Source organism: Sphaeramia orbicularis, chromosome 20, assembly GCF_902148855.1.
Source record: "Sphaeramia orbicularis chromosome 20, fSphaOr1.1, whole genome shotgun sequence".
NCBI lineage: Eukaryota > Metazoa > Chordata > Actinopteri > Kurtiformes > Apogonidae > Sphaeramia > Sphaeramia orbicularis.
In genome coordinates, this window is record NC_043976.1 from 24,292,701 (window position 1) to 24,309,972 (window position 17,272).

Sequence of the window (17,272 nt, forward strand, 5' to 3'; positions counted from 1 at the left end):
CTCCAGTATGGTGGTGATACTCGTCAAGGTGCCAAACTGCCCCCCATTGGTGGCTGAATTCATGGAGACATATTGTACATCTTGCTTGTTCACTAACTTAAATTTCAATAATCATATATTTTTTTTAAATATAGAAATACATAACAGACAAAAACTTTTTCTTGCTGTATCTTCATTAATCCATACATTTAGTGCTTTTTCTTTTGTCCGTAAAAATAACCACCATTCTTCTCTTTGTTGCTAAATCATGTCTCTCCTTTTTTCACATTCTACTCAGGGTAGGGAACATGCAGGTCCTGTTCAATGAAACAATTTCAAAGCAGTATTGTAACAAAATATATGTCAATAACAACGATAACAACAATATAAGCATGGAAAGGGTTTACTATATATTATGGATGTAACAAATTCTCCCACAAAATGTCATTATTTTCTGTATGGTGACTAATCCACTTAGTCTGGGACCTGCATTCTATGGTGCATTCAGGTGCATCTTGTGAAATCTGCAACCTAAATCGTTTGTATGGCAAAATGGGTACTCACATGGACATCATGGTACATGTAAGCAAATGAGGAAATCTCTACTGGAAGGGTTTTAAAAGGTAAAGTTGATATTTTTTGTTTGCATTTTGTTCATATACAGTACAGAGACCAAAATGTGTTATTTATGCTCATAATATTATGATAAATATTGAAATAGATAAGTAAGGGGAAAATATCCTGATAAAATTTTATACCATATCTATTTCTATATTTGATATGCAGTATGTCTAGGGCTTGCTATCTTTCATATTTTCCCATTTCTGCTTTTTCTTTCTTTCCTTCCTCACTTTCAGCCTAACATTTTCTGTCATCCAACCTGTTATAGTAATGTCAACACTGAAAGAGTCTGGAAAATATGAGATGTCCTTTCTACCTTTCACTTGCATTCTTTCTGTCATCGCCACAGTGGGCTGTTATCAGTGTTCGAGGGTCCTGAAAGGAAAGGGAAAAAAGCCCCTTCCTTGCCTTCTCTCCTGGCTGTCATTGTGATCCCTTGATGGTCCATCTCCTTGGGGAGTGGGTGACCCATGGGAATGTGTCTAGAAATGGATGTTTGAGTGTGTGTGCGCTTGAAGATGAGCTTTGTCCTGCTGAAACGTAATCAGGTGAAAGGTCAAATTGAACATGAGGGCCCTCCACCACTTTATCTTAGTGTGTGGTTTTGTGTGTGTCTGTTTCAATCTAATGCTGTGTATGTATGGCTGAATCAGTGTGATTGTACTTTATCTTTGTAAATGTCTTATCCCCTTGTATGAGCTTGCACATGTTTCTCTTATCTCAAGTCTAACCTGGTGCTTAAAGGGGGTTTTGTCTGAGCGAAGAGAGAGAAACAATGGTGATATGTTGCAGATATACACAGTAGAGCTGAGTGTGATAGAAGATGCCGAATCACATAAAAGGCCACAACGCATATATGGGAAGAAGAAGAACATACACTACATGGAAAAAAATGGGACATATCACACCCACAGCTTGTAGGACTTCCATTCCCATTGATTTAAATTATTACCAAGATAAAAATGTTAAGGTCAGTTGTCAAAAAGGCTGATTTATTTATTTTTTTTACCAAACACTTACTTGTAGTTTACAGTGATTTTTCATGGTCAGAATGTGACAAATATTTCAGAAATCTAGGAGTAGATCCTTTGCAACAACTAGCACAGTGGTGCAGTAGTTAGCACTATCACTTGGGTTTGAATCCAGCAATACTGGTCTACACGTTCTCCCTGTCTCTGCATGGGTTTTCTCCAGGTACTTCAACTTCCTTCCACAGTCCAAACACAGGCACCTTAATAGGTTAAACTAAATTGCCCATAGGGGTGAATGGTTGTTTATTTATGTCTGTACCCCACCTTCGCCCATTACTAGCCAGGAAAGGTGCCGACATCTCCGCAACCCTCTACAGAAGGTTCAGAAACTGAATGATTTGAGTAAAAATAAGTAAAAACAAGCTCTGAAGCATTCTGTAACTGTGGATGACAATGTAAAAAAATACCCCAAAGATGAAATAAAAATGCTTATTACAATGACATTTATCACAATATAAAATCATAGTATGACATTTGTCATTATGGATTTGCAGCCCAGTCCCCTGAGAACAATGAGACACCTTCATTCATTCATTGTGTCCCAGTACTTTTGTCCATATAGTACAGACATAGGGCAAAATAACTGTCTGAAGTCAAAACTGATATAACTAAATGCCTGTCAAACAGAAGAAATGTCACTTTTCCACGTGGGAATTAAATCTATTTGGTCATGCTATCCTGCAGACTGCAATGACTAGTCAAGTAAAGACTATGCTGAAGTCTTTGCTGTGTTTTCTTTTCCTGCTTCTCTCCTGACAGGCTGTCTGTGTTAAAGAATGACACACAGATATGGTGTGTTCACATGCACCTTGTATACTCCTAAATCTACGTTGCTTTTTACAGCCAAAACACATGGGCAATGACAGACTTCATGGTGGATTCCAGTTCACTGGGTAAATTGAAAAATCCTTATTTGGATGGTTACAAACACTGTTTAAAACATAGGCTTAAATATGCTGTGGTTATGAACATTCAGGCCCATGTTCATGTTCATGTTCTAAGGATTAGTTCATATTGTAAACTTTCTTTACATATTTTCAGGACACTCTTCCAACTGGTGTAACTGTCAGGTTATACTGTAAATAATGTCAAATATTTATCGAAAATAGAAAAAAAAAATCATATATTCTGCCCTGCTTTCGGTGTAGGGGAGAAAACAATGAGAGATGAGATTACAAAAATGAGGATAGGATGGGAGATGAGCCTCTGTTCCCTTGTGCTCTTTCATGGACCGTCGTACATGCTCATAAACTGCCAGGGAGAGCCACTCATCTGAACATCTGCTAGGCTGCCAGGATTCAGATCCCCAACCTATCACAGGTCACGACTCACCCCTTTGCTCTTAACTGGAGCCAACTCTTATTTTAGCCTGCCCAGCGATACACTAAGAATTAATGACAGTATTTTGTTAGTGTAACAGATTTGAACTTTTATAGGTTGCATCCTGTGACACATATGCTTGAACACAACTCACACTCGTACACACACATAAGCAGCAGGTCATCATTAATACCTGTCCTGGGGCTGTAGAACCAATGTCATGCTGGAAAATAACTGTAGCTGCACACTGAGATTACATATGCTTGAGGTGGTGGTATAGTGTGAGTTTTCGTGTCTGTGTGGAGCTATGTGAGGAATAGGGGTTGTTAGTGTTTGCTTCAGTACTACAGGGTATCTAGTAAATAATTAAATTCTTAGTAGGAGAAATATTGTGAAATATCTTGGAAGAGATGAAGATCGAATTATTGTGTTTGTAGCAAGGTGAGCATAAAAATCATGTATATCCATCACCTGTGCTGATATTTATGCCTATCTCTTAAAAATATATAAACATTTGTTCTGCATATGTAAATGTGTGTATCTGGATGTGTGAACTTTTGTACATGTGTGTCTCCAGTGGACTGGCTAATTTTACCACACTTGCCCTAAAGATTGAAAACAAGACTATCCAGCACAACACAACAAACACAACACAACCTTTGCGCCTTGAGTGAAAGTAGGAGATTTCATAACTGGAAGTATGTGCCAATACCAAAAAATATACTTCAGCTAAAGTTTAAAAGAATTAAAATTGAAAATCATGAAAAAGAAGGAAAATAAAGTCCATTTTACAAACACCTTTTTGGTTAAAAAACATCATTTGCTGTCTCACTGCTTCCTTTGCATTCTTCTGAGAAGTCATACTTCCAGCCCCATTAGTCTGTTGAGGAGAACTGTGATTGAATATTCAATATCATTCGAGTGGAATGTTAAATTGTTTTGCATCCCAAAGAGCTGAAGAGGAGCAACCTTGGACTATGCAGTGTGAATACCAGCATTTTCTGACAAATGCTTTCAATATTTAAAGCAGCCATTTGTCATATCTCTACACTGAAATATTTTAATAATACCTAGAATTATTATTGGAGAGTCTGAAAGAAGTTTTAACATTACCCCAAAATGTCAATTATATGTATGCATTGCAGATACAGTGTATGCAGTGAACTCTCAACTGTCCTGAATTTGTGATAATACCATGTCCTACCACTAGAGTGAGTAATGAGACACTGTAGCCTTGAGTCTGCATGAAACCAGCACATTTCAGGCTCTTATCATCCATTACAAAGGACAGTAGTAAACTGTAAACACAGCAATGACTGGAGATTTTGAAAAAAACAACAAACTAGAAAAGCACTCGGAGAGCGCAGACCTCCACCAAGGCAGATCAGTGCCCCCCCCCCCCCCCCCGATGTTTGTTTGTCTGTCTGTTTGTCTGTCTGTCCGTGTGCAAGATAACTCAAAAAGTTATGGACAGATTTGGAAGAAAACTGATCTGCCTTGGCTGAGGTCTGCGCTCTCTTTTCTAGAAAAGCACTCGGAGGGTGCAGACCTCCGCCAAGGCAGATCAGTGGGCCCCTCCCCCCCCACACTCCCCTACCCCCGATCACCACCAAAATTTAATCATTTGTGCCTTGTGCCAGTATCAACATTTCCTGAAATTTTCATCCAAATCCGTCCTTAACGTTTTGAGTTATCTTGCACACAGACAGACAGACAAACAGACAAACCAATGCCGGCAAAAAAATAACCTCCTTGGCGGAGGTAAAAAACATAATCCAGGGATAAATTTGGTGGTGGTGCATTTTGGTACACCACTGCCTCCTGCTGGTGATATTTGGTGTTTCTCAGTCTGAAAACTGCCATAAAGTGACTAAAATGTATAAATACACCTAAAAACAAAATTAGTAAACTGTATTTACTCATATAATGGGTGTGGGTATACATATAAAAATATGCATTAAAAATATAACTAAAGATCTTTAAGTTGTTGTTGCATAGTTTGTAAGATGATTCAGTGTATGCGTATGTGTACCATGGATGAATTCCAAAAAATCAATCTACTTCTTGACACACAGAATGCAACATCTGCCCAGAGACAAAATCACAGAGAAAACCTGCAGCTGCTCTATAATATTCTATACATGTTAGAGATACAAGGAGGGTTTGGTGGATGTAGTACCTGTGACCAGCTCTCTGATTTCCACATCTCCGGTCTTCCTTAGCAGGCGGACCAAAGCAGGGATCCCCCCACAGTTCTTTAGGGCCACCTTGTTCTCATCATTTGCTTTGCCATACACCAGGTTCCTCAAGGCTCCACAGGCACTACGATGAACCTCACTCATCCTGTGGTCAAGTAGGTCCACCAGGAGCTGGATTCCTCCTTGTCGGCGAATCTGAAGGGAAAAAAAAAAATAGTGAAGAGCACTGACAAAACTACAATTAGGGTTGGCTATTAACTGCTAGGACATGACGTTGGTGGTTATTAGCTGATTTATTTGTTTATGTGGGAAGCTGCTTTGTTATGTTGGGTATACAGAATGTGTGTACGGCCTGTATTATCTGTCATACCTGCCAATCAGATTAACAACTCGGGGTGGACTAATTAAAAACACTATGACACAACTAATGACTGTGCTTTCATCAAATAAAGTGACACTTAATTACAGCAATGAGGGACAGAAAAGAGAGGCAACAGCAGCTTTGCCAGTAATGAAAGAAGAATAGAATACTCTTGTGCCCATTGCCTCCCACTCCGCTTCACATTTTTAAAAATTCTACCATGTTTTTTATGCCCTTTTTAGTCCTTACATGTGATAACTGAGTCTGCGTTTTTCGCCTTAATTTGCTCATGCATGTTGGTAAAAATCGAAACCTTTAATACAGATGCTTTGTCTTCTGCAAACCAAAAGGAAACAATCTGCTTCTTTGAATAAAAATGATGGTCTAATTGCTCCATGTAGAATGAATGTTGTAATTTGCATTTGTGATTCTTCGATACAAATTAAAAACCATACTGATATGACGTTATGTAATATTTTGCAGGCACAACATTTTACAACATTATGCATGTTACAACACACATTATACACTTAGAAAGCCTGATTTAAATGATTTATTATAAAATTAAAACAATGCATGAACTGATGGTTTCAGCCTTCTGCTGAATGTGCTGTTATTGTTTTGAACATCGATCTATATAATAGCCACCGTTAGTGGGAAAAAATTGAATTCTTCTTTGGTATCTTATTACATACTTGACTATTAGACTGTTAAAACATTTTCCATGGATACAAATAAAACACCCAGTTTACATTAAAATACAAATAAGTAAACAATTCAGTCAGACAATGCGTGTACAACTGTACAAGATAAGATATACAAAAATACAAAGACATATATAAAGAAGCCCGTAGCAGAAATAGTAATAACAAATAAGTACAGAAACATATGTATACATAGCATAGGTCAATTGTCCATGAAAATGCCATTTCAATGTCAACATCATTAAATCTGTTAAACAACAAAGTAAACGTAAAGTAAAGAACATGACATTTCTAATCTGGAGTTTCTAAATTGAAAACTGCGTCCCCATATGACCATCAAATATGGTGGATTTAGAAATGAAATAAAGATATACACTAAGTTCTGTCTTTCAGATCAGAACTAAATTGTTCATGTACTTGGATTCTGCCATGCCTTGTGTGTGTGCATTTTTTTTTATGCCGGAATAATTGCTTTAACTTCCAAGAAAATCATGAAATGGTGAACAATCATTTAAAAAGCTCTTTAATCCAGATGTAGACCATCTCCTATGAGGACGCAAATAAGTTAGACATCTATGTGCCTTATTCCCCATCCACATGAACGTGAATCTTCTTCAAAACAGATATTTTTCTCTTTGTCTGGGTCTCTTGGCCACACAGAAACACTGTCTTAGCTTGCCAAAATGGAGATAAAAAAAAAAAAAAATGCTTTCCCTAGTGACTGTGTAAATGTGTGGACAGGGAAAACAAAGAAATTAGAAAATGATAGTGTCGCAAATAAATTTCCTTTGGGTGATGATCTTGCATCTAGAACTCCAAGGCCAAACTACAATAATCTGCTTTAACTTAACATTCTGATGAAAAATCTTTCAAAAAAGAATGCAACTGGAATAAAAGATCTTTTCTATTTCTATCATAATCATCATTTGGCACCACACTCACACCTTCCTATATCTTTTATTCAAACAGAAGTGTCTCTAACAAATCTGTTTTCATTAATGATAATTATAACAGATAATAATACTACAGTGTTGTGAAACTGCAAGATTTTCTGAAACCATTATCATGCTGTGAAAATCTACACTAGAGCGGTGTCAACATCATCTCATAACACAGTCAGCGGGGTTTCTCTGTATAGTTTTAGCTTAATTAACTTAACAGAGATAATAGTTAAAAGGAAGAAATTAAAAAAGTGACCTGCTTCTAACCTCTAAAATGTTAACAGTGTACATAACCAGACATATATTTATAGATTTTACATCAGCACTGTGCTATTAGCTTACTGCATTTAGAAAAAAAAGACATAAAGAGGCATATTTGACACAAATTAAACAAGCTAATCTGTGTGTATTTATGATTATGTCCTGATTCTGCGATGAGACGAGGCTGTAAGAAATCGTAGCCCAGTAGGGATCACAATGAGGGCACTGTGGTGTTACACATTACGCCGTCCCCCTACGGTGTTACTCTTAATGCCCTCCCCCCGTGGTGCTACACATATTGCCTTCTCCCTATGGTGGTGCTTTTTAAACCCTCCCACATTGCTTCTCCGCCACAGGGATCTTCATTGACCTTAGGGGGGCGCAATCTTTAAGCAGCACGTGTTTAGTCCAGTCGACAGGGGTGAAGCGCTAATCACCAGAAACAGGCTTCTGTGATCACAAGGAGACGTGCATGAACATGGACACTGCAGCTAGTGTTTCTATGTGCATATATGCCAGTGTGTACGCGTGAGAGACAGGGAGTGAGAGAGTCTAACTATTACATTTCCACTTTTATTTAATCTCGTGGGTATTGCAACTGGCAGGGCTACTCAGCCAGATAACTTGAAAAACTTCTCCATGGGTAACTGCATAACCAAGCTCATAAAAACTCTTTTTTTGCATGTTTTCCTTCAAACCTGGAAATTTAAGCACTAGCAAATATTTTTTGGTTTACTTTATCCTGCAGTAACAGATGGCTTTGGTTTACAAGACAGACAAGTTATAAAGATGAGAAAATAACATTAAAAAAACCCTCCCGTTTCCTGTGATTATCCACAACGCATGTATTTTCTCCTATGGAAACTTCACGCATCTGGCATGAGTGTGCCATTAAACGAGTCAGAATGATTACAAGAAGAAATGAACTTCTTTATAGTGAAATCATAGAGAAAAGTACATGACTGGTCAGTTAGAGAGAGAAAAAAGGGCAAAAAGAAAGAACTAAAGCACAAGAAAGTGATGGAGGGCAAGGAGAGGATGGAGGTGTTTGATGACACAGCAGGAGTTTATCGAGCAAAATGACTTTGCTTATCTATTCAATTAAAATGGATTAAAGGATGCAATGAATGGCAAACTAACCTTGGTCCATTGGCCACATAATTTCCTCAACCTGATTTGCTGTTCCTCCTTTGCCCTCCAGTCCTCACCTCTGCCCCTCTCCTCCTCCCACTGCTCCCTCTGCTTTCTTTTTTTTTTTTTAATTCTTTATTGAAATTTTCAAAAGAATACAGGCACAGACATATGTCCCTATACTTAACACAGTTGATTAGCCACCCATAAATACGTTCACTTAAAAAAACTGCTCTTTATCTATATAAAAAAAAAAAAAAAAAAAAAAAAAAAAAAAAGACCTTTTTCCCTCCTTATGCTTGTGTCACAGTTAATCTGTTATTCCATAAAAACCATAGTGCTATTACTTTGTATTGGCTCTGAGCTACCTACAAGGCTTGCCAATACCTCTGTGCCTGTTCCTCTATTCCATGTAAAGAAGATTAGAAGCGCAGATTGATTTGTCTTTGTTTCCCGCTGTTCCACGGCAGCCACGGCTATTGGTAACCCATAGCGACAGCATTGCCGTGGTAACAGTTAGCAGCGGTGACAGCTGGGATTGTGGGAATCAGAGGTGCTGCTGGCATTAAAGCTGGCAATGGGACACATGGGTGACACATACCTGGGATGGTGGCATGTGAAACCTAACAAGAGTGCCTGAGTCACCACATATGGAACGTCACCACTAATCAGCAACAAACTGAAGACAGTTTACTGCTTGCACGTATGTGAGTACACAGAGAATAGATCTGTCACACCTTTCAACCTTCTATGCATGTTCACTCACTGACAGGCATCCACACATGCATTTCTTTTTTTTACCTGACACTTACCCTAAGGCTAACTGCATTTTAGAGCTTTTCAACCTTCGGCTAATTGAGTTCTTGGCCCTATGCTAACATTTCCCTCTGGAGTATTCTAAACTGGGCCAAACACGGCATTAACCTATGGCTACCTAATATTGTTCTGAGAGAGGGACAAAGCTAATTCTGCAACACTAACACAGTAAGATTCACAGCCAGCAACAATCTACCATCACTAATACACCACAGGCTTCACTGTTTGAAAAGTTAGTCAACAGAGAAAAGCATAAACCACTTTTCTTCACAGCAGGGGGTCGTGCTTAAAAATCCCAGTGTGTGAGCGAGTGTGTGTTTGTTTTGTTGTAAGTAGTTTGATACTGACATATGAGCAATGACACAGATGACGACCAAGACATTCTGAACAGTTTCGGGCTTTTTGATTCCAGTTCATGAAAAAATGACAAAAAAGGTTGTATAAAGGAAAGGGATGGATAAATAATTTGTTACAAGCCAGCCATAAATTGTTACTACTCTAAAACCACTGAGCCAAAGAGACCACATTAAACCTGGCACATTCTCCAAAGGTTACCTAGAGGGAAGGAAAAGCCTGAGGCGAGGGATTAACGACAGTTTTGCTTAAGTGACGGAAACATCATCAGTGGTGGAGGAGCCTTCACACTTATTGAAAAACGTCTGTTAGAGTCAAATAATATGTAAAGGTATTGAAAGCTGTCTGACTGAAGTAGTCATTTATGCACTACAAAGGAAGCACCAATGGGGTTATAACCTGGAGGAGCGACTGTAGTGTCTTATTGTTGTGAATGCAACTTTTCAGTCTAGAAGTGTACTGAAATTTAACCTTATCTAGTGTTGAATACAGTAATTGAAAAACAAGTAGGGTTTAAGTCAAACAAATGAGAAGGGGAGACATTTTAGCAATTGGGGCTAAGTGGGAGGGGCAGTACATAAAGTAGCCTGAAAAAACAAAATGGATATGCATAAAAGAGGGGAGGGGAGGAAGGGGCTGCAGAGTCAGGGGGCATGTTCCTCTCCCTTCAGCCACTATGTTGGATAAATGGATATCGACAAGGCTGCTACCCCAAATGAATTACTGATGTGACTGAACTTTAGTCTGACAGTGTATATGTGTGTGCATTTGTGTGCTGGTGTACCTAAACAGGATGCATGATCTGAGGTGTCATCAGCTTGTGAGTTGTGACTGGTTGCACATGTGCAGTGTGTGTGTGTGTGTGTGTGTGTGTGTGTGTGGTTTCTCTAGACATTTATAGTGGTCCAGAGCAGCTATAAATGATGCTGAAGATGAATTTGCCAAGCTGTCTCTGTGGTCAACAGTGATCTGTGCTCAGTCCAGACCTCCATCTGCCCAGATACAGACACACACACACACCCACACACACACTTTGTGTTTCTACGTATTCAGAGGACATTATATTAAGCTCATTTTAACCATAGTTAAAACTGGACCTAATATTAAGGCAAGTCTTCATTCTCTAATTAAATGTTTTACATCACAGACACCTGCCTTATGCATCGTCACAGTGTCCTTCTCTATACATAAAACCCTGTCTCCCTGACATTACATTTGTAACTAAACCACAAATCCAATTACATTTTACTACTAATGTAATCAATGCTTTAATTTTGTTATAAGGACATGTAATTGGGCAGATATGTTCTATTATGGACACCCTCTGCAGGGGCTTAGTTTTATTGCTTAAAACTCATCACCTAGTAAGGGTTAAGGATAGATTATAGTTTGGTTTAAATATCCATCATCTTTTAAATCTTTGCAGACTCTTCCTTACTAAATATATACAAAACAGTATATAAAGATGGACACTGGATTGCCATTTTCTTCCACTCTGTGAAAATTAAGCCAAAATTCCCACAGTCATGGTAACTGCCATGTTGCTTGTGTGACTCAATCTGGAGCCGGAGTCTCTGCCGTAGAGACGCCCGCCTGCCCGCCGCCTGGTTGTTTTCTGGCCAAGTGTCTGACAGATTTGGACCATGGCTGGTCATTATGGCTCTCAATCATCCATTTTTTATAACATCATTGTAACATCCAATAATGATGTATTTCACACAGACACACCAAACTATACTGGTCATCCAGAAACAACGTTTGGTCTCATACCCTAATGCACACACACTAGTGATGAAACAGGTTAATGAACACTTGTAGACACACATCTGTCAACCAAAGATAAATTGCTGCATTAATCAGCCTTCTCTGCTGCAAACTACAGAGGTCAATCTCGCCAACTGATATAGATAACAAAAAGCAATCCATTCTTTTTTGTTGTATTTCTTCTTTTTACCTTCTCTAGTTTCCCTTTTTGTCCCAATGTGTCTCTCATCTGTCTTGGTTTCAGCCCTTTTCTCTCTCCATACCCCTGTAGAGATATCTCTTTAACCATGAATAGCAGCTATGTTGTGGCTGTATTTAGCTGCTCAGTGTGTCCCCTACCATCTGTGTCTGTCTGGCAGACTGAAAATAAAAGGAAGGTCCTTAGATTAGTGTTCAGAACAAAGATACCATCTACATTCATAATGCATGTTAACTAAGGTGCCCCATTTTAAGTAAATAACAAATGTAAAGTTGAGGTGTTTTTCACATAGTTTGTGTCAAATCCTGACTGTTTTGTTGTTCCTTCTTGTTGTTTTGAATTTTTTGACTCTTGGGAAATATAGATCAAATATTGGTGAAATTATCAGTGACACTGACCTTTCCAAAAACATGTGTCTTGTTGTAAAGTGAGAAGTCTTAATGCATACAAATACTCTAAGTTTGTCAGTCTGTGGGTTCATTTAGAAGACTAATTAAAGAAGGGTCTCTGATGTTACAGGTCAAAACAACATGTGAACCCATAAGAAAATGAAGATGCATATTCTGGCATCACTCACCTCCCATGAGCCACTGTGTATAATATGTAAGAAACATCTAGTACTGAAGTTACAGATTACAAACAACTGAAAACCACCTCACTCTCCCCATAGCATATCAGCTCTAAATGACTCATTTTAAGGCACAAAAACAATTCTTCTTTTTGTATAATTCCACATAAACAGAACTACTATTATATTCAATTTCTACATTTAAATCCCTCTAAACACCCCTTAACCTAAAAACACAAGACCTTTTAAAGTAAATTTGCATTATAGTAGGCTAGTCGTATGTTATAGCCTATAGTGTACCTGTCCACACATGACACAATAGAAGGGATTAGACATACAGAGCAGGGGTGCATTTCTGTCCAGGGAAATTCAAAGATCATTTGACATTCTGCTGATAGAGGGCAGAGGAGACAACAACATTATTGTGCAGTTCAACCTCTGCTTATCAGGAAAAAAGCTGCTTCCTGTGCCCAAAGACTCCACTTAACTAACTTGAAGAAACACCTTCATCATGGATTGATTCCTTCATTTTCCAAACTGCTTAACCCTCAGAATGGTTGTGGGGATGGTGGAGTTTATTCCAGATACAGACGTGTGAAGGCGTGGTACGTCCTGGATGTGTCACCAGTTCATTGCAGGACCCTTTACAGGTTTCCTTTCAGTTTTATCATTGAGTGGCTGAAGTGCAAGTCTTGCTGGTAAGATTACTTATCAATCAAACTAACTTCTTAGTCAAGTTGTTGTGAGCTGAGTTTAGATGAACTTGTTTGACTAGGTGCAGCAGGTGCACATCAGTCCAGTTCTGAGGTCTCTACACTGGCTCCCTGTCTCTCAGAGAATAGACTTCAAAATTCTCTTGCTAGCATATAAAGCACTGAATGGTTTAGGCCCAAAATACATCAGAGACCTTCTAGTTCAGTATGAACCATTCACACCACTCAGGTCGTCTAGTGCAGGTCTGCTCTGTGTTCCCAAAGTTAGAACTAAACATGGAGAATCAGCGTTCAGTTTCTATGCTATACTACCAGAAAATATCAGGTCTGCTGAGAGTCTGAGTTCCTTTAAGTCAAGGTTAAAGACTCACCTGTTCACTGCTGCCTTTGACTAAAAGGCTTTTGACTTTTTAAATTTTATATTCTCTTTCGAAACTCTGCACTGCAACTCTTACTTTGATGTGTGTATTTATTTATTTTTTTTATTTTATGTCTTGTTTTCTTAATTGCTGTTTTTAATCACATTTAATATGTTTAATGTTTTAATTGTGTTTCTTTTTTCCTGTCGTATTTCAATGTCCTGTGTGAAGCACCTTGAATTGCCTTGATGCTGAAATGTGCTATACAAATAAACTTGCCTTGCCTTGCACATAACCGCAACTATCGCCACGCTTTGTTAGCACTGTCAAAATAGGTCTGGCTCCATCTACTAGCATTTTAGAATAATGGCTATTTGGATAATTTGTATCTCCTTAAATTATTTGCACTCCTTTTGGATTCAGCAACACTTCCCTTCCAAAATAATGTCAAGCATAAAGTTGTTTTGGTCAAATCTGTGCAGGGGGATGTGCACCATGGCATTAAAATGACAGCATTTCTACAAAGGAAAATGACAAGATGTGTCTTTGTCAAAACAGGATGTAGCTGCAGCTTGTTGATTTTTATTCTTTCACCAACAAGAGCACAATAACACAGATACGAGAAGGAAGGAGACTGCTAAGAATTCCAGTGTTCAGTATGTTTATGTTTATGTTTATGTTTACGCATTTGGCAGACGCTTTTTTCCAAAGCAACTTACAGGGGAAAACCAATTAAATCACTCAATCAATCAAATTTTATTTATATAGCTCCAGATCACAAAAAAGTTATCTCTTGACATTTTATATATAGAGTTGGTCAAAACCAGACTCTAAGTCAATTCTACAGAAACCCAACAGAATCCTCCTGGAGCAAACACTTGTGACTGGTGACAGTGGCGAGGAAAAACTTCCCTTTAACAGGCAGAAACCTCGAGCAGACCCAGACTCCTGGAGGATGGCCGTCTGCCTTGACCAGTTGGGGTTAAAGAGAGAGAGTAGAGAAGGGGAAAAAGAGAGAGCGATAGAGATAGGGACTGGGGGAGAGGGGGAGAAGGGGGGAGTAGGGGGAGACACATGGAGGCGGTTGAGGATAAGTGAGTGGTGATGATGAGGGCAGGGAAGAGGCCGGACCACCGCAGCAGGTCCAGAGATAATCGTGAAAGAATCTGTGGTTGTCCTGGGAAAAACCTTATTAGAATATTTAAAATGGAATGTTTGAAAGTGCTAGGACAGGAGGTGCTCTCGGAAGAGCTGGGTCTTCAGGAGCTTCTTGAAGATAGGCAGGGATGACTCTGTTCTTGTAGCACTTGGTAGAGCGTTCCACCAACGTGGAACGACCCATGAAAAGAGCCTGGATTGTCTTGTACAAGGTCTGGGGACCACCAGACTACGTTCCCCAGACGAGCGGAGCAGTATCCTTTAAACAAGACTACAGCATGTGTTAATATAACAGGGTTCCTACAAGTTTCTACAAGTAAAATCTAAGACTTTTTAAGACTTTTTTAAGACTACTTAGAACAGAATTTAATATCTATTTCATGGCCATACTGGCAAAAATTCGTGACTCCTAGAATTTAGGAAAATGTTTTTATTTACTCCAATGTCTTGATTCTCACCGTTCCAAGTCATTTCTCACCAGGGGATGCAAAGTTAGCGATACCTAGTTCCTAATTTCAATATGAATTGTCCGGTCGGAACGGGTAGAACTGAGTCGATTAACAATACTTTCTTTGCAGCTTGAATATTTCCCAGACCCATTTAAACACATTTATAGCAGGTTATGGCAACATAACGTAAGACCTACCATATCAAATGTAATATCTTTTTAAGACTTTTTTAAGGTATTAAATGCAGATTTGTAAATTCAAGACTTTTAGCCGTTTATCAGGCAAGTGACTATTTTTGGAAATTTCCTCAGACATTAAATATGGGGCCAATCCTGTGCCTCCGTAAGGTCCAGAACCATGTTGGTTTTTATAACATCATACAGTCATTCAGAGAGATTTTATGGACATTTTGAAGCTGTCAGTGGTCAATAGGAGTGATTTTTGTCAGTTTATAACAATGTAAGAGTTATTTTATTGCATGTGTTTACTTTTTAGCAAGTAATGCTCAGATGTTTTATGGCAAGAGGAGGGAGATGATGATGTCCAATAACACACTAAGGTTGAAATTTTGAGTTTCGGAGTATTTCAACGAATGTCCTATAAAGGGTTAAGAGTTTTTAAGACCCCTCAGGAACCCTGAATAAATTCCTGGTTTGGGTCTATATTAAGTGCCAGCACTGTGTGAATATGCCAATCAAGATTAATCAAGTATAGGACAAAATACATTACAAATTACTTCTAAGAGCATGTTTTCTATAGTCCGTTCATATGTAATCCAACTAACACTACACATTGATTTTCAATCCTGCTCTGAATTCATGCCTATCTGCTGCAAAGGTCTGAGGCTTGAATCTTGCTTTTAAACACTTTCCTACTGGTTGTGTGAAATCAAACAAAGATAAACACGGCCTGCTGACAAAACCTGTCATAAAAGCCAATACAGAAAACTGATGGAAGATACTGTGAACTTGCCTTAGGAACTGTGTTAAACATAATTGGATGCTCATTTCACAAGATCTTTTCCAATGTCGGTTGTTTTAATCAATAGAGGTCTGTCTGTCTTAGATTATTATTAGAAAAGAATGTGAGGGCTAAGAATTTGAAGTGAGAATGGGGAAAGTGAGAGAATATAGAAGAAAAGAAAGAAGTGTCATTGTTAGAGAAATCAATTACGTTGATTCCCAATGTTCCTTCAAGCCAAAAAGCATGTCACTGATAAAAGAATAGGCAATATATTACATTATTCAGAGTCAGTATTATATTGGTCTTATTTCCAGCTTCTTAGAATTCATATGGAAGTTCTTTTTCTTTTGATAGCAAAATAGAGTAAATTTTTATGATCACTTTAGGATTACTAAATAACTGCATGTATTGTATGTTTATCTCTGAAGACAGTGGTAAAAAGTGTTTCTTAACAGAACAAAAGACAGACAGCTTTACTCATCAACTCTGAGCACACTGAAAATAAAAAAAGGCTTTGTCATAACCTTGAAAATCTACCAACTTTCTCGAGAGGTTTGATGAACAAAAGAGACAGATTTAACAGGAGGTCAATCATCTTCAATCATCAATGGTAAAACCAACCATAACTCACAAACTCTCTTATGAATACTCGTCAAACTTTGTTATCAAGGGCTCAACTGAAATTAATGAATACCGCCAGAGATATAAACAGGATGTGAAAAGATATCCACAAGTGTGAAGATGTTCCAAGACGTACGCCATCATTACTGTGATGAAACACAGCGCGTATTTCTAATACGTATGTAATAATAAAGAAGAAGTCGTTCAGAGATTAAAAGAAGTTGAAGTATTTTTTTTAATATGTCAAGAACACTGAAAAGGATTTCTGTTTTGATTAAGAGGAAATTAAAAACCAGGAGCTGAAACCATAAAGAATGGATTGCGCCCCCTAATTGCAAAAGGGATTATACAGTGTTTATGCTGTTCTAAGGAGCTACTGAGAAAATATTTTGCAGTGAGTATATGCTGGTGTTAACATGCCCACAAAGTTGTGGGCCTAAATCCAATTTGCCCTTGTTTTCCATCAAAGTTTCAGGTGTTTATCTGCATATCAGCATTGGATTGATCAATTCATGATGATTAATGACATCTGTAGAAACTGCAGTGTGTTCTGCAGAGGTTACACTCTTGGATTGGTGCAGTGAATAATAAAACAGTCTGATTTCCATCATCACTTGTTACATTTCAGTATCCAGAGTTGTGAAAATAACATCATACTAATTTTACCCCTCTGATATCTGACTCTATATTATGTTTGACATCAGTAGACACAAATTCAATATCATTCAAGCCTTATAAACTTGATGATTTGGAAAAGAGGG

At 38.2% G+C, this 17,272-nt stretch overlaps 1 protein-coding gene across 1 annotated transcript in view; it reads right to left on the reverse strand.

The window, feature by feature from the left end:
• Positions 1-17,272, reverse strand: part of ctnnd2a (catenin (cadherin-associated protein), delta 2a) — a 327,752-nt gene that overhangs the window by 67,787 nt on the left and 242,693 nt on the right. Inside the window, exon 14 of the mRNA XM_030123463.1 lies at positions 5,131-5,344. Within this exon, the coding sequence (XP_029979323.1) occupies positions 5,131-5,344 (214 nt within the window). The remainder of the gene's footprint in view (positions 1-5,130; positions 5,345-17,272) is intronic.